The sequence below is a fragment of the Camelina sativa genome, chromosome 3, assembly GCF_030686135.1.
Source record: "Camelina sativa cultivar CO46 ecotype springtype chromosome 3, ASM3068613v1".
Classification (NCBI taxonomy): Eukaryota; Viridiplantae; Streptophyta; class Magnoliopsida; order Brassicales; family Brassicaceae; genus Camelina; species Camelina sativa.
This window is the reverse complement of record NC_141882.1, coordinates 2,869,427-2,885,234: the sequence shown is the minus strand read 5'-3', so window position 1 is coordinate 2,885,234 and position 15,808 is coordinate 2,869,427. Positions and strand designations below refer to the sequence as shown.

The 15,808-nt window shown below is 36.7% G+C and overlaps 4 protein-coding genes, 1 non-coding gene and 1 pseudogene across 10 annotated transcripts; 3 read left to right on the top strand and 3 right to left on the bottom strand.

The window, feature by feature from the left end:
• The first annotated feature begins 421 nt into the window (after positions 1-421).
• Positions 422-2,131, top strand: LOC104765835 (3-ketoacyl-CoA synthase 3 pseudogene; annotated as a pseudogene). Its single transcript, XR_015594989.1, has one exon. The product of XR_015594989.1 is annotated as a 3-ketoacyl-CoA synthase 3 pseudogene (transcript).
• A 2,701-nt stretch (positions 2,132-4,832) lies between these two features.
• On the top strand, positions 4,833-7,250 carry LOC104765795 (ankyrin repeat-containing protein At5g02620-like). 2 transcript variants are annotated; one of them, XM_019243346.2, is made up of 3 exons: positions 4,833-5,096; positions 5,242-5,746; positions 5,836-7,250. In XM_019243346.2, the coding sequence occupies exons 2-3, from the start codon at positions 5,401-5,403 to the stop codon at positions 7,122-7,124; spliced, it is 1,635 nt and encodes a 544-aa protein (XP_019098891.2). In that variant the 5' UTR covers positions 4,833-5,096; positions 5,242-5,400; the 3' UTR covers positions 7,125-7,250. The 2 variants fall into 2 exon arrangements, with proteins under 2 accessions (XP_019098891.2, XP_019098890.2); XM_019243345.2 differs by having other exon boundaries at positions 5,233-5,746.
• Positions 7,251-7,330: 80 nt separating this feature from the next.
• On the bottom strand, positions 7,331-11,896 carry LOC104765823 (putative NOT transcription complex subunit VIP2). 2 transcript variants are annotated; one of them, XM_010489600.3, is made up of 15 exons: positions 11,704-11,896; positions 11,143-11,277; positions 10,912-11,020; positions 10,659-10,837; positions 10,527-10,575; positions 10,195-10,407; positions 9,697-9,903; positions 9,515-9,616; positions 9,107-9,195; positions 8,854-9,006; positions 8,350-8,775; positions 8,197-8,249; positions 8,073-8,114; positions 7,717-7,855; positions 7,331-7,617 (listed from the first exon to the last, which is right to left on the bottom strand). In XM_010489600.3, the coding sequence occupies exons 2-15, from the start codon at positions 11,158-11,160 to the stop codon at positions 7,549-7,551; spliced, it is 1,848 nt and encodes a 615-aa protein (XP_010487902.2). In that variant the 5' UTR covers positions 11,161-11,277; positions 11,704-11,896; the 3' UTR covers positions 7,331-7,548. The 2 variants fall into 2 exon arrangements, with proteins under 2 accessions (XP_010487902.2, XP_087364215.1); XM_087508089.1 differs by having other exon boundaries at positions 11,566-11,772.
• LOC147946534 (small nucleolar RNA snoR35) lies at positions 10,912-10,992 on the top strand. The gene has a single exon (XR_015595732.1). It is a non-coding gene; the product is annotated as a small nucleolar RNA snoR35 (small nucleolar RNA).
• Positions 11,897-12,204: 308 nt separating the features above from the next.
• On the bottom strand, positions 12,205-14,068 carry LOC104765782 (thioredoxin-like 4, chloroplastic). Of its 2 annotated transcripts, none has more exons than XM_010489547.2 (5): positions 13,881-14,068; positions 13,319-13,435; positions 12,734-13,174; positions 12,600-12,653; positions 12,205-12,500 (listed from the first exon to the last, which is right to left on the bottom strand). In XM_010489547.2, exons 2-5 carry the CDS (start codon positions 13,334-13,336, stop codon positions 12,387-12,389), a joined length of 627 nt encoding a protein of 208 aa, XP_010487849.2. In that variant the 5' UTR covers positions 13,337-13,435; positions 13,881-14,068; the 3' UTR covers positions 12,205-12,386. The 2 variants fall into 2 exon arrangements, with proteins under 2 accessions (XP_010487849.2, XP_010487858.2); XM_010489556.3 differs by having other exon boundaries at positions 13,758-13,968.
• Positions 14,069-14,412: 344 nt separating this feature from the next.
• On the bottom strand, positions 14,413-15,638 carry LOC147946533 (uncharacterized). Of its 2 annotated transcripts, XM_087495617.1 has the most exons (4): positions 15,509-15,638; positions 15,256-15,407; positions 14,714-14,863; positions 14,413-14,638 (listed from the first exon to the last, which is right to left on the bottom strand). In XM_087495617.1, exons 1-4 carry the CDS (start codon positions 15,601-15,603, stop codon positions 14,598-14,600), a joined length of 438 nt encoding a protein of 145 aa, XP_087351743.1. In that variant the 5' UTR covers positions 15,604-15,638; the 3' UTR covers positions 14,413-14,597. The 2 variants fall into 2 exon arrangements, with proteins under 2 accessions (XP_087351743.1, XP_087351736.1); XM_087495610.1 differs by having other exon boundaries at positions 14,470-14,863; positions 15,509-15,631.
• Between the last annotated feature and the right edge of the window lie 170 nt (positions 15,639-15,808).

The following is a 15,808-nucleotide window of genomic DNA, read 5'->3' as shown; positions in this document are numbered from 1 at the left end:
CGATAAATTCTCACAACGTCTATCTTTCTTTTCTTATACATATACTATTTGATATATATAGTACTTGAATTAATGTCCTCGGAGTCAAAGTAAAACCATACAATAGTTGGTGCATGTGTGTGTGTGTGTGAATCTTTCTGACAGTAATAAATTTATATAGACAGGTGAAGTTCTCGTCCACTTTCTACACCAACATCAATGTGCCAATGTTTTTGTTTTAGTTTTCTTATCATTAATTTGTGTCCTTGCATGTAACTTTCCCAATTAAATTCAAGTCTTTTATTAATCCCCCAAGAATTTACCAATGATTTTGACATCATTTATCGGACGGATCATGAGTTGTCAAAAAATGAGAGCTGTCTTTTCCTGCTCCGCTCTCCTCTTATATATCCCACAACACTCTTGGCTACATCTTCACTTCTCTTTTTAACTCCAAGAAAAAAAAAAAAAAAAAAAAAAAGAACAATGGATCTTCTCTTTATGCTCTTATCTCTTCTCATCTCTTATCTCATCATCAAGATCTGGAAACGAATAGACTCCAAGAGAGATCAAAACTGTTACATCTTAGACTACCAATGTCACAAACCTTCCGATGATCGTATGGTGAGCACTAAATTCAGCGGTGACATCATCCTTCGAAACAAACACCTTCAACTCAACGAGTACAAGTTCCTCCTCAAAGCCATCGTTAGTTCCGGAATCGGAGAGCAAACTTACGCACCAAGGCTCTTCTTCGAGGGCCGTGAACAGAGTCCTACGCTACAAGATGCGATCTCGGAGATGGAAGAGTTTTACATAGACACGATTGAGAAAGTACTTGAGAGAAACAAGATCTCACCTTCAGATATTGACATCCTCGTTGTCAACGTCTCGATGTTCAATTCAACGCCTTCACTATCTGCAAGAATCATTAACCATTACAAAATGAGAGATGACATCAAAGTTTTCAACTTAACGGCGATGGGATGTAGCGCCAGTGTTATTTCCGTAGATATTGTCAAAAACATCTTAAAAACATACAAGAACAAGCTTGCTCTCGTCGTGACCTCCGAGTCTCTTAGTCCCAACTGGTACAGCGGAAGCAACCGGTCCATGATCCTTGCCAACTGCTTGTTCCGCTCTGGTGGCTGCGCTGTTCTCTTGACGAACAAGCGTAGTCTGAGCCGGAGAGCCATGTTCAAGCTTAAGTGTTTGGTACGGACGCACCATGGAGCGAGAGACGATTCATACAGCGCCTGTGTCCAAAAAGAAGATGAGTTAGGACATATCGGTGTCCACTTAGACAAAACTCTTCCAAAAGCGGCGACTCGTGCTTTCGTAGACAACCTCAAAGTGATCACTCCTAAGATTCTTCCGGTAACCGAGCTCTTGAGATTTATGCTGTGTCTTCTTCTAAAGAAGCTTCGTAAAACCCCTAGCAAAGGCTCGAACGTGGCTCAGGCAGCTCCAAAGGCAGGGATTAAAGCAGGGATTAACTTCAAGACCGGTATAGACCATTTCTGCATTCACACGGGAGGTAAAGCGGTTATAGACGCAATCGGTTACAGCCTCGACCTAAGCGAGTACGATCTAGAACCTGCGAGGATGACGCTACACCGGTTTGGGAACACGTCGGCGAGTAGCTTGTGGTATGTTTTGGGGTACATGGAAGCGAAGAAGAGGCTGAAGAGAGGAGATAGAGTGTTCATGATCAGCTTTGGGGCAGGTTTCAAGTGCAATAGTTGCGTTTGGGAAGTAGTGAGAGACCTTAATGTTGGAGAAGCAATAGGGAATGTGTGGAATCATTGCATTGATCAGTACCCACCAAAATCGCTTTTGAATCCTTTCTTTGAGAAGTATGGTTGGATTAATGAAGAAGAGCCCGATACTTTCAAGATACCCGACGGACTTATGTGAAGTGTTTTCTTGGAATCATTGTAAACATTGCATATACAGTGCTACTGCAAATTAAATCTACAAAAGGTGACTATATAGTTTATTTTCCTCTTTCTTTTTCTATTTATTTATTTGTATTTGTTACATTATACTCTCTCTCTCTTTTCTTTTCCAGTTGGATGGGAAAGAAAATATGAATGACACAGAAACTGCAATATAAAAGTTTATTAAAAAATAAAAAAAATTCGGGTGTAAATTTTTTTATTTATTGTATACCTGTGGTAAATAATAATAGTAATAATCCGAAAAGCCATCATGCACTATGTATAGTGTTTCCCCTATAAAAATTTAATGTTACAGTATAATGCTTTCTGTGACATATTTAGTTACTAACTAAAGCATGTCACACCACATATTCATGCCACTTTAGTTAAATAACTTTTTTTTTTGAGCAAAAGAGGACATTATTTATCTTTTATGACACACGTAACGTACGGTGTCTATCAAGCAAATCAATTATGTCTATGAACGTTAAGTTATTAAAGTGGAAATTTATAGTATAAGACTTAATTAGAGAATTTAGTGTTTCATGATTATAAACACTGTTCCTATATGAAAAACAAAGATTATGAACACTGTATATAATTTTGTTGAACTATGAAAAATAAAATGATGTGTCGGCATTGGAGTGGTGGGAAAGAAAAGGAAAATAAAGCTGGTTTGGTAGGGAAGTACATTCAATTCGCATTGATTTCACACCACCCGATTCAGGTCCCATATATTTACCATCAAATTCACCAAAATAATTAATGTTTTTTTCACATGTCTGCTTAATTAAATATATCAAGCCGCCAAAAAATTACCTTTGACAATAATATTAGAACCAGAGACAAGAATAGTGATAATTTATCTGCAAATGATGAAACAAAAAAATCCTTTATTTTCAAACATACTCTAAACCCAAAACTAGCAAAACTACAAATAATTTCTTCAGCTGATGCTTACTATACTTATGGATCTTTATATTGTTTTGTTTTTTTTTCACAAGTTCTTCAGCTGTTTGTATTGGAAACTATTTTAGGGTAAATAAGGAATTATCACCTCACAAAATACATATTATGTTTCTGATCAAGTTATCACTAAAATGAACCTTTTCGTACACAGTGTTTAAAAATCTTGATATTGTATACCGTCTGTCGTTATTCCTGAATAAACCATACTTGAAGCAGTCGGGCGGTCATATACAATAGATACTGCACCATGTCCGGTTAATTGAGGGATCAAGTAACATTTACAGTAACAATGTTATTGTATTTGGCTATATATTTTATTATAAGATGATGGTCACAATACAAAGTCCTTATATGTGACTGAAATTATGAGAATTAGAAATTGAGGTTACAGAAATAAGAGAATAGTAACAGAATGAATATAGAAGAGATGTGCCAGACCTGATGATGATGTATTATAACATAAAAGCAGCATGTTTAAGTGGTTAGAATGAATTAATTGTGCCTACAAGTAGGCTTCTTTACTTGCAAGATGCTGTGATGTTGTCACGACACACTTTTTTTTTTTTTTTTGCTATGACTTACTTTTGTATATCTAAAAAACGTAATTGTCTTTTATTTTAAATATGAATTTATATTTATTGCGCCGAATCAAATCCATTTATATAATTTGTGGTAATATGGGAAAGTCCATTATTATTTGGGTCGGAGACTTGTGTTTTCTTAACGTTTTTGAAATTTAATGTTGGTTCTTTTTTTAGAGCAAATGATAAATCACGCCACAACTGGATTTTTTCAATAAATTATTAACTGATGGCCACATGTACAGTTTAATTTAGATGACTGAAGTTTTGAGAGTTCTATTAATGAAAAAGTTTAGGTCGAAATAAATTAGGGGTTTGTATCCGTCTGAGCCTCTGAGGGAGATTTCTTGTTTAATTTGTATAACATAATGATAGCAAAGCATTTTTGATAACGCAGTCACTGTACAGTATTTAGGTTAATGTCAAAAAAAGATAAAAAAAAATAACGCAGTCACTGTACAGTATTTAGGTTAATGTCAAAAAAAAAAAGGATTAAAAAGAAATCACTGTATTTAGGTCTTGAACTGCTAATATACTCACCTTAACTTCAAAGATCTTGAACTGATATACTTTCTTGGCCTCCATGTAGTTCGCTTTTCTAAAAGCTCACAGAAAAACAGCTTTGATGTATTTTGTACTTTGTAACTATAGTTAATGAACTAGATGTGGTTAAGTTAGTGTTAAGCTTGTATATAATTAGGAAAACACACTTGACTAAGACTCTTATTTATATGAGATTTAATACTAAAGTGGATCTTTTATCAAAAAAAAAAACAGAAAAGGAAATTTATGTGTGTATATTTTCGTTTTTCATATTATCAACAATTTATTCGTTATTAACGACGAAGTAATTAATCCAAGCAAAGCATGCATCATCGTGTTGTTTATATACGTTTGAAAGGATAGGAAATATACATAAATATCAACTTTTTTTTTGTTTTTTTTGTTCCCTTCTATTTCAACTAATTTTGATTTGAATATATTAGGACATACTTGAGTTAGCAGTTTTATTACCACAGCTCCAAATCCGATCAATCATCCCGAAAATTCATACAACGTACCATTTATGTTGGTATCTTATTTGCATGAAGTTGCATCTTTTATCAGATTTCAAAAAAATTAAAGAGACAATTAGATAACAACTGAAAAGTTAAGCGCACTTGCAAAAACGATTAAAAACTTATTAGCATAAAATCAAATTAAAATTCGACAAAACCACTTATAGAAAGGATCATACATCAGAGCTAAGAAAAGAATCTACTTTACATATTGATATCTTTCAATCAAACAATTTTAAAATAATATGAGATTTTTGAAAAAGAGAAAAACATTTTTATAAGATTGAAGGGTGGTCATGATCACTACCTTTCAAGAAAGTAGCACAGAAATGTTTATGTTATAGATTCGTTTTGGTTTATTGGCTCATGGAATCACATACAAAAGTGATCGACGTAGCTTTACATGTGCCTCTCATGTCCAAATTCCATTTTCTTATTAATCTTTGTTTCTTTCCACTTCGTCTTCTCTCTTTCTACTTCTTTAATTAACCTTAAACAAGACCACCAAATTTTTTTTTGTGTCATCACATGTTCTCATGCATATATCTTCCAAGACCATTCGAGGCCTGGTATGATCAAAATATTTCTTCTGTCTTTTTTTTTTTCTTTTGCTGCGTGCGTAGTAGAGATGTGACGTTGATCTAACTTTGATGTTATTCAAAAAGCTTAATGTTCTTTTTTCTATATAATGGTTGTCTGTACTAGTCATTGCAGGCCAGTAATAGTAAATAGTCTCGGTGGAGATATGAAAGGTGGCAAATCGATCGACCAGAATCAGAATATGCAGTTTATAATCTGTCTGTAGAAAGAGATTTGATTGATCGTATTATTTGATAGAGAGGGTTTCTGAGGTTTTTGTGATTGTATCAAAAAATGGAAGGGGAAGAAGACACTGTGGCGGGTTCTAGCATTATTCCAAAGAAGAAAATGGCGAAACAGCTGACCGGAAAACGCGAAGACACTCTGCTTCATTCAGCTGTGAGACAGGGTAACAAAGACAAAGTTGTCGAGATTCTTACGCAAACCAGAGAGTCTGAGTTGAATGAGCTGTTGGGAAAACAGAACCAATCAGGCGAAACCGCACTTTATGTTGTAGCAGAGTACGGTGATGTCGAGATTGTGAAGGAGATGATCAAATGCTATGATCTTGCTCTGGTTGAGATCAAAGCAAGGAACGGTTTTGATGCTTTCCACATTGCTGCAAAGCAAGGACATCTCGGTACGTCTAAAACCCTTTGAAAAATCAGCCATTAAAACCAGTTGAGTAGGTCTTTAGTATTAACTTTTTTTTTCCCGGACTTTTTACAGATGTGTTGAAGGTTTTAGCAGAGGCTCATTCGGAGCTAGCGATGACGGTGGATCTATCGAATACAACAGCACTGCACACAGCGGCAACACAAGGACATACAGAAGTGGTAAACTTTCTATTGGAATTGGGAAGCAGCCTCGCTGGAATTGCCAAGAGCAATGGCAAGACGGCCCTGCACTCTGCATCAAGGAATGGGCATGTCAAAGTCATTAAGGCTCTCTTGGCATCAGAACCTGCGATTGCAGTCAGAATGGACAAGAAGGGCCAAACAGCTCTTCACATGGCGGTGAAAGGAACAAATGTGGAGGTCGTGGAGGAGCTTATCAAAGCGGATAGGTCCTCTATCAATATAGCCGACACAAAGGGAAACACCGCGCTGCATATTGCAGCCCGAAAAGGCAGATCGCAGATTGTTAAGTTGCTTCTGGCCAACAACATGACGGACACAAAAGCTGTTAACCGATCAGGCGAAACCGCACTTGACACAGCAGAGAAGATTGGGAATCCAGAGGTGGCTCTTATCTTACAGAAACATGGTGTTCCCAGCGCCAAGACCATTAAGGCATCCGGGCCTAACCCTGCTAGAGAGCTGAAACAAACTGTAAGTGATATCAAGCATGAGGTTCACAACCAGCTTGAGCATACACGCCTGACCAGAAAACGTGTTCAAGGAATAGCCAAACAGCTCAACAAAATGCACACAGAAGGTCTAAACAATGCAATTAACTCGACAACTGTTGTAGCTGTTCTGATTGCTACGGTAGCTTTTGCAGCCATTTTCACTGTCCCAGGGCAGTATGTAGAAGAGAGGAGTAAAATTCCAGATGGGCATTCCCTCGGGGAGGCGAATATTGCATCGACGATTCCATTCATAATTTTCTTCATCTTTGATTCTATCGCTCTCTTCATCTCCTTAGCAGTCGTGGTGGTTCAGACATCAGTGGTGGTAATAGAGAGCAAGGCCAAGAAACAGATGATGGCTGTGATAAACAAACTTATGTGGCTTGCCTGTGTTCTCATCTCTGTTGCCTTTTTGGCTTTGTCGTTTGTTGTTGTTGGTGAAGAAGAGAAGTGGCTTGCCATTTGGGTGACTGCTATTGGGGCAACAATAATGATCACGACATTAGGAACGATGTGCTACTGGATAATACAGCACAGGATTGAAGCTGCCAATGCAAGAAACATTAGAAGATCCTCCATCAACAGTAAATCTGGATCCTGGGGAATTCCACAGCTTACAGATTCTGATATTCTCCAAAACGAGTGTAAGAAAATGTACGCAATCTGAATTTGTCGATACTCGATCCGTTTTCACATTTTATGTACACGGCAAGAAGTTGATGTACCTTTTTCTGACATGGTTGATTTCAATGAGTTGATGCCGGTGAAGCACTGGTATTGAGGAGTTACCTGAGATGCTTTGTACCCCCAGAAATCGAATAAAGATTAGACCAGAAAGGAAGAGAGTAACGTTAATGCAACACCGATTGTGAATGGGGGAAGAGATGTGCATTGATATAACCTATAGCTTGAAGAGTTTCAGCTATATATATGATCAACAATAAAAGTTACTAGGACTCGAATATAATAAAAAGCTAAATCCCGAGAAAAATACATGTTGTATACTGGTTCCTGTTCTATGGATTTCCTAACCAATGGATACTTTGGCAGGAAATTTACATTATAAATACAGAAGAAGGGATAGTTTACACTCAATGTTGAGAGTCTTGAGATAGGGATGGTCTTTTTTCCAGCATCTCGTAATAGAGAACAGAATTTTCCTGCAACGACATGGTTGTTGGTTCTTAATAGGGAAAATGAAAAGAAAGATACAATCGATGAGCAGAAACTTAGATGAGCAGAAACTTAGATGTACTCACCTTTTGAACTATATCAAATGAGTTTGGATCAAAACAGTGATATGATCCTCTTTCATACGCATTTGTTTTCACGAGAGGTTCCCCGATTCTAATGAACCACAACCTGTGCTCTTTGTGGTAGAACCAACCCCTATTGTAACTGCAAAACAACAAGAGTTAGGCAGCTTTATCCTTCAGAAGTTGATGCTTTGCTTTCATACTCCCTTTCTTCTTCACATGTGAAAACAAATTCATCTCACATATATATTTCAAGTTTGATATATTTCATTTTATGACGAAAATTTCCGAGGAAGCGTTTTTAAATTCACAATACTAGAGAAACAAAATAGAAAAATATCATGATAAAAAGTACATACAGTTCATTTGCCGCATATAATTGTGCCTCATCTTTCGGCATGCTGCACATAAACAAAAATTGTTAAGGTTGTGTTGACAAGAGAGCACATAAACAACAAGTTGTTCAATCCCAAAGATATATACCTATAGAATACGTAAAACAATGTTTCTACCAATAATTTCGCAAAGAGCCCTGGCTGCATATCAAAACACAAAATAAGACCAGCTCACGTAAGAATACGCAAACCTAGATGGACAAGTGAATGATGGTACTTATCAGAGAGTAGAGTAACTTACATGCAGAGGTGGAGGGTTTTTTGCGTAATAGCACTGCGGTACACTGAATTCTGGATCACCTTTAGAGGGTTCGTTGGACCAAGGCGAGCCAAAAGTCTTGTGAAGATTTTCTGTTGAGTTCAAATTTAACCCCAGTGTTGTCAGATCAATCCCAAGTGCCAAAGAAGTCAAGTCAGGGTCAGTCATCTTTATCACACTGAGCAAACCAAGCAAGCCAAACCGATCAGGACTTGACTGTGTAGCCTGCGTTGATTTTAACCCCACATCTCTGAAAGGTTCGCTAACAGCTGACATCTGCTGCAAGCGATACTGCGACGTGTTCTGTTGGTGCTGATATTGCTGGATAAGCTGCTGGTCATATCCCATCCCAGTGACAGAATTTGCAGAATTCATAGATCTTAATCCAATACCCGGTGGTCCACCAGTCTGAAATCAATCAAAAGTACTTTAGAAAGAACAAGAACGTTGGTTTCATGAAGTAAAAACCTCAAGACTATATCACACCTGTGAATGGTAAGATGGATGCGAAGATGAGAAGATGTCAGACCCATGTAAGGAGACACCACTACTACTCACAGCTTGAGCATGTTGTTGTTGTTGTTGAGGACGATGTGACGCATAAGCTCCACCTAAGTTAAACCCACCAGACCTACCCATCTGCAAGTAGCCACTCTAGAGGATAAGGTAAACGTTTTAAGGATAACTTCCAATGGAAGAAAATTAAGCCCAATGACATCTTTGACAAGCTAAAACTCACAGATAATTGTTGAGATTGCATCATTAACATTGAATTCTCATGGAGTTGTTCTTTATGATGCATATCCATTGGATAATCAGCACTACTACCTGTATAACACCAATCAAGCTTGTCATAACTATACGTTAATGAGAAATCTATTTGTAAGACCAAAAACTAAACGGAATGCAGACACATGCAAGTGTCATAGAAGACATTCTGTACTAGTTTTAGAATGATAATCCAAGAGGTTCGCATCATATTAGAATATGAAGATGATTAGTAATTCTGCTGGGTATAATCACAAAATCACTCTCTAAATCTCTTCAGTACCAACTATTATTCCATAATGCATACAGGTAAGACAGAAACTGAGAATTATCTATCTAATTGGACCATCGAAAAAAGTTGCAGATCAAAAGAGGGGACCTTTATATCCTGGCAATGCTGGAAAATCTTCATTCTGGATGCTGAACTCTTGGTTTTGCTGAACTATGGGGCTGATTCCAAGGCCTTGTTTCAATCGAGACCCTACGAAAAGGGCGGAGTATAATTTTGGTTGAAACTGATGATAGAAAGAAGATAGAATATCAGTGTTTAGGAAAACTTACCCAATTGTCCTTGACCGCTGGCAGAGCTGGGGCGGCTTGTGAGCTGAGGAAAATCATTATTTATATCAAATGGAGAAGTGTCGTTGGAGTTCATTTCATTCAGCAATCCCATAGAGCTTAGACTGTTCATTGCTTGAACATGATTTTGGGAAAGCCCTCCAGCTGTAGGGTAAGAGTTTCCCAGCATCGAAAGAACCTGCGGAGATCCTGAAGAAAAAGATAAGAATATAAGAGTCTACATAAATCATAAAGAGAACCTGAGGTTACCGGTTAAAGGGTTTAATTGATTTTATTATCCAGAGAAATATCAAAAGAAAAGCATGTGTTGCTGGATCATATTATTTAAAAAATCTTTGTCAAAATTGATATGATTAGTAATTTCTAAATACTAGTTGAAATCCGGTGTTATTCGATTAATAAGCAATTGATTTCACATTTACTAATGGATTTGTAACTAATTTCAACAAACAGCAGAAAAGGATACAAATCATAAAATACCTTGTGGAATGACTCCACCACCCATCATGCGATTTTGTCCAATATTTCCAGAACCGCTATTAACCGCCAAATTTAGCCGCGAACCAAGACTCGGCATCGATAGTCCTCCACCAGAGCTCAACGTCCTACCCATTGTGCCTCCACCGACCATATTTCCCATTGAACTAGTCATTCGAGAACCTGCATTTCCCAAAATTGGAGAAACTCCCAACCCTGGTATAGTAAAATAATTACCAATGGTGGCAAATGTAGGAAAAAATCCAGTAATAAATCCACTAAAACCTATTCGTGTTACTAATGAAATAACGGTTTCCAACAGTTTTTATTTATACCTCCCCTATTAGTGAGTCCTGAGTGTCCATGAGAGCTACCATGAGATATCTGCACATGAGAAAATTCATAAGTAAACTTTGTAGCATAGCCAAAGCAAGAAGTCATTTTTTTCATTATTTTCACATATGCACCTGAGAGAGTGCAACAGGAATATTGCTGGATGCAAATCTTCCATTCGAAATACTTCCATTTTGTTGTTGGACACCAGCTGAAGGAACACCATTTAAACCTGAATTTCTCGATCCAAGGGAACCCGCCATATTGGGAACATTAAAGTTTCCATGAATGTTGTGAAGGCCCTGAATCGATCCTATATAGAGAGAAGAACCAATATAAGTAGAGAAGAACTCAGACGGAAATAACGCAGGAAAAACATCTACTCACCAGCATGATGGAAAACCGGAGACGCTGCCCCAGACTGACCAGAGAAAGAAGAAGTAAACGTTCTCCCTGAACCGTCTGACAAGTTCGAGGTAGAACCGTTAATTGAGGACTGAAAACATCATTGTAAATAAACCACTAGTCAGAAGATTGATAAACACACTACATATAAATACCATAGAAGCTACATTGACCAATACTGCATCCCAATGATGTAAAGATATAAGTAAGTACATTAAGTAAACTTGACATTTGCAGATATTAATCAACTCCACAAGCAAAAGTTCATCCGCAAACCAAGCAAGCAGGAAACCCTTCCGGTGAAACCAGGACTGACAAGATGTGCAGTCGTAAGTGATTGAATGGCCCCTGAAACGAATGATTAAAATGGTGAGGCATCAAAAATACATGGAAAGGGAACAACTTTGTTGAATCGATCACAGAACTATATAAATAAACAGTACGCATCCGAATCATACATTTACAAACAATCAAAACCACTTCATGAACTGGGATGGGAATCAAAACAAAACAGGATTGAACGAACAGTCTAATGGCAGCAAGCAGATTAAGGTTTCAATAGAAAGATCAACAATTTCCCCGCAAAAACCCTAAAACACTCAGATTTATATAATCTGCAGCCAAACGAAATAGAACCTGACGACGACGATAATAAGAGAACCCAAAGGATGAAGAACAAAGAAAAACACAATCTTGAAGCTCCAAGGATCAAAATTCTCGACGAAGGAGACGAAATCGGAAAAAAAAAAAATCGGATCTTTATGTAAGACTAACCGTTTTACTCTACTCGGACCGTCCTGCTTCGGAGAACTCAGAGGCGAATTAATTAAAAAGGGAGCCTTTTTTTATTTTTCTCTACAAGTCTATTTGTATTTAATTTCAGGGTTTATGAAGGAAAATAAACATGTTTTTTAGGTAACATATCCAATATTATAGAGACCAGGAATTAGGTTTACTATATATGCACATCAAATTAAATATTTTTTCTATCATAATAAATAATTGTTCAGTTTTCACCTTTTTAGTTAGGTTTTCATATATTGACTAATTTATTATATGTAAAAGTTGTCAATTTTTTCAATTTCAGTTTTTGAACAACTTCATAATTTGGCTACATCTGAATGAGATAGTAGTATCTTAAGAAAATTTATTACAACTATATAGTACATATATAGTCAATGCCAAAAACTACAATGATAAATATGACAGCTAACACTGCAGATTTTGCTCATATATACTATACATATGTGGCTAATGAATGAAGACATAAAGAGAGATCAAAATGTTGCATCTGTCTTATTCAGTATGGTACCTTACAAGAAGAACAAGGGATTTCAAGATTCTTTACAACAGGTTTGAGGACGCTGTGTTGTTCAATATATAGCTAGCTACATCATCATATTCAATGATTTGGGAAAAAAAAAATAAACCAACGGTTTAATAATAGAATGTGCCTCTCAAGATTCTGAGGATGTATATTTGAGAATAGCAGCGTCAATCCTCTCCTTGTCTCTAGTTGCAAATGATTCTAAAAGAACTCCGTTTTTGTAGAAGTGAAAGAGAGGAACCGCCTGAAGATTGTAGTCAAAAATCAAACTCTCTACTACTACACAGTTCTGTATCTGAATGTATGTTGTTTGTATACCAAAAAATTCGACAAGAGGGATTACCTTGATACGGAGCCTTTCAGCGACTTCAGATTGTTCATCATATTCATCTACCACCTGCAAATGGTATATAAGCAAGCTATCAATAGATTGTTTTCTCTACTTCACTCATCAAAAGGAGAGATCAAAATACTTACATTATGCTTAAGGAAGATAACAGGAGCTTCTTGGTCACCAGATTGCTTGCACAGCTTTGAGAAGCCTTGCTCTATGTATTTACAACTCCCACAGGCAGTACGATAAAAATCAACCACAACCAAAGAGTTAGTTTCTTTCGATTTTTCAAGGACTCTAAGCAATTCATCATCTGTCTTGAACTCAGTGACACACTCCACAGGACATAAATCATCATTTTCATCACATAAGTCAACTTGGTTCTCCTGACTTAAGCTTTTCGCTCTCCCACGCTGAAGCAGCGTGCATCCCAATGCGATGTTTATACTCATGGATGAAGCCACAGCTCTTGGAAACGACAACCTGACTCCAGTGCTGCAGCAGATCCATCTAGAGTTTCCAACAATATTTATACCTCCCCTATTAATGAGTCCTGAGTATCCATGAGAGCTACCATGAGATATCTGCAAATGTAAACAAACAAAAAAAGCAAACTTTAAAGCAGAATCACAGCAAGGGGTCACTTTTTTTGCATTATTCTTCAGGGATAACATATTGACAATACTCCAACAACACATTGATAAATAAAGACATGTGTGTGGTAGTACATTGAGTAAACTTGACATTTGCAGAGATGAATCAAGTCCACAAGCAAAAGTTCATTAGCAAAGCAGGGACCCTTTAAGTGAACTCAGATTGCAGTCGTAATTGGTTATTGATTGAGCCTGAAACGAACGGATTAGTTGGTGAGGCAGGAACCAAAAAACAGGATAATACATGGAAAGGGAAAAACTTTGAATCAATTCCAGAATTCTAGCTAGTACAACACAGAACTATATAACCTGAACGCATCTAAAGCATACAATTCAAACAACCCATTCAGGAACTCGCAGAGAATTAAGACAAAACTGGATTTTACATTCTAATGCAAGCAGCGACTAGATTAAGGATTCAATTCGAAATTGGGAAAAAGGGATGTCACAAAAAAATAAACGAAAAACCCTAAAGCAATCAGATTTGTAATCTGCAGTCAAACGAAGTAAGGACCTGTGTCATCAATACTATATGAACCCAAACGATGAACAAAAAAAAACTTAATCTTGAAGCATCGATGGTCGAAAGTCTCGAAGTAATCGGAAAATAAAAATCCGTGCTTTTTGTAGTACTAACCCGATGAATGAATGATCTCTCTTATATTATTATTAGCTTGGACCGTCCGACTTGAGAACTCGGAAACGAGGCGAGCTTAATTGGTCTCGATTTTGTCAGCCATGGCCTTACTTACACATGTACAAACTTTTGACTTTTTTTTTTATATATATCTTCTTCAACTATTTCCAACCACAAATCTAAATTCCGTATGATCGTATCTTACTAGTGAGGCCCATGCAACCCAATGGCAGGCGCTACTACAACGTCAAATAATTAATTTGAATCATTATTATTATATTAGTGGTATATAATTTGGTGTCGATTAGATCATATAATTATTTTCTAGGAAAATGTATATAGTGAGACTTCTAACTTCGGAGATAAATACTACTATGTGTATTTTTGTTTGAGTTGGATACTCAAATTTTGTATTTATATTTACTGATTTACAAAAAAAAAATTGAAATTGATACTCTTTAAATGAGATTCATTGTAATTGACCTCATCATGAAACCAAGTTTTGAATTTGATACTCTTTTAGTCAATTTCATTATTGAGCTCGATAAACGTGACAATAGTTCAATATAACTATTAACAGAAATAATATGAACCATAAACACAGGATTAACTAAAAAAATAAATCACACAACAGAAAATATAATAAATATTGAGCTCCCCATGAGGTGATGATGATACGATGATGTTGTTTTAGACATGATCTTCAGTTTTGGAAGTCTAATTTTGCGATGACTCATTGACTTTTTCAGAGGCAGTTTCTTTATACAAAAAAAAAATACTAAGTATTAGCAATTTCTTAATAAATTCGTTAATCTTTTGATAATGTTCAGCACTTTGAGCATTTTTTCTTTTGTGCTTCAGATGAAAAACGTATATAACACTAAGGATCACAAGTAAAACCACAAGTAGTGCAAAGGTAATCCCAAATAGGGCTGCAAAACCCAATGATCCTATTTTCTTGCCCTTATGTTTCTTCTTTCCACCTGCAATTTTTATTAAAAGATTGTATAGCATAACGTACTAAAAGTCTTAAGTATATGTATATCTGACTGGAACATAACTAAATGAAGCAATTAGTTTTATTTTTTTTTTGTTAACTCAAGAGTAAATTCCCAGGTTTATGGAGGCCCAAGACTAATCTCTGGGGTAGGTGCAGCCCACGGATAGACTCTCACTCTGGATATTCAAATGGGTCGTTAGATAGGCCCATATCCGTGTAAAGGTTTCCAGGAAAATGTGACTTAGTTTCGCGCAACACGGGAATCGAACCTGAAACGTTGTAGCGTCCCAGTCCCGCTTCCTACCACTCGACCACAAGCTCCCGGACTAAATGAAGCAATTAGTTTCTTTAGTTTATAAAGACTTTTTTTTTTACCTTTTTTTGAAGTGTTCTTATGAGCTACATTATTCACAATCACTTCTGAGCTGGCGAGTACTCTGGCTAGGAGACGACCTTTTACTAAATCTTCTACAACGGCCACCGATGCTTGATCACTCGTTGCCATGACATATGACTCGTCGTCTTGTCTAAACAGAGAGAAAGCAGAACAATATGTTTGCAATTAGTTGCAGCCATATGAAACGAGTGAAAAAATAATGAAAGTATGATTTATCTGAGGTGTTCTTACTTTGAGTAAGCATCTCTTGAGGAAAGAGAATACACAGCAGTTAGAGAGTGAAAGACGACTATGAGGAGGACGATGAGGATAAGATTGGGAGCCATGGAAGTCGTCGCCTTGTGTTCTGCCAAATGTGGAGAATATAGGAACAAACATGAAAGAATAGTTTGCTATATATATAGTAATTTCTGTATTTGGATATTTGCGTCTGCGCTCACTTGTTTCTTTAAGTCCACTTGGGAATGTGTTGTGGACCGATCGTTAGGCTGTCCTTTTTTTTTAGTCTTTGTTAGTTATAAATAGCTGTAG

Excerpts from the sequence above, each read along its gene's own strand:
- LOC104765782 (XM_010489547.2), bottom strand. Across the intron at positions 12,654-12,733 it reads TTATCTTCCTTAAGCATAAT|GTGGTAGATGAATATGATGA; the intron begins GTAAGTATTTTG and ends TACCATTTGCAG. Across the intron at positions 12,501-12,599 it reads CTGAAAGGCTCCGTATCAAG|GCGGTTCCTCTCTTTCACTT; the intron begins GTAATCCCTCTT and ends TACAATCTTCAG.
- LOC147946533 (XM_087495610.1), bottom strand. The coding sequence starts at position 15,603 with ATGGCTCCCAATCTTATCCTCATCGTCCTCCTCATAGTCGTCTTTCAC. Across the intron at positions 15,408-15,508 it reads TCAAGAGATGCTTACTCAAA|ACAAGACGACGAGTCATATG; the intron begins GTAAGAACACCT and ends CTCTCTGTTTAG. Across the intron at positions 14,864-15,255 it reads TAAGAACACTTCAAAAAAAG|GTGGAAAGAAGAAACATAAG; the intron begins GTAAAAAAAAAA and ends TAAAAATTGCAG.
- LOC104765823 (XM_010489600.3), bottom strand. Across the intron at positions 9,196-9,514 it reads AGCATTGCCAGGATATAAAG|GTAGTAGTGCTGATTATCCA; the intron begins GTCCCCTCTTTT and ends GGTGTTATACAG. Across the intron at positions 7,618-7,716 it reads CATTTGATATAGTTCAAAAG|GAAAATTCTGTTCTCTATTA; the intron begins GTGAGTACATCT and ends ATGTCGTTGCAG.
- LOC104765795 (XM_019243346.2), top strand. The coding sequence starts at position 5,401 with ATGGAAGGGGAAGAAGACACTGTGGCGGGTTCTAGCATTATTCCAAAG. Across the intron at positions 5,747-5,835 it reads TGCAAAGCAAGGACATCTCG|ATGTGTTGAAGGTTTTAGCA; the intron begins GTACGTCTAAAA and ends GACTTTTTACAG.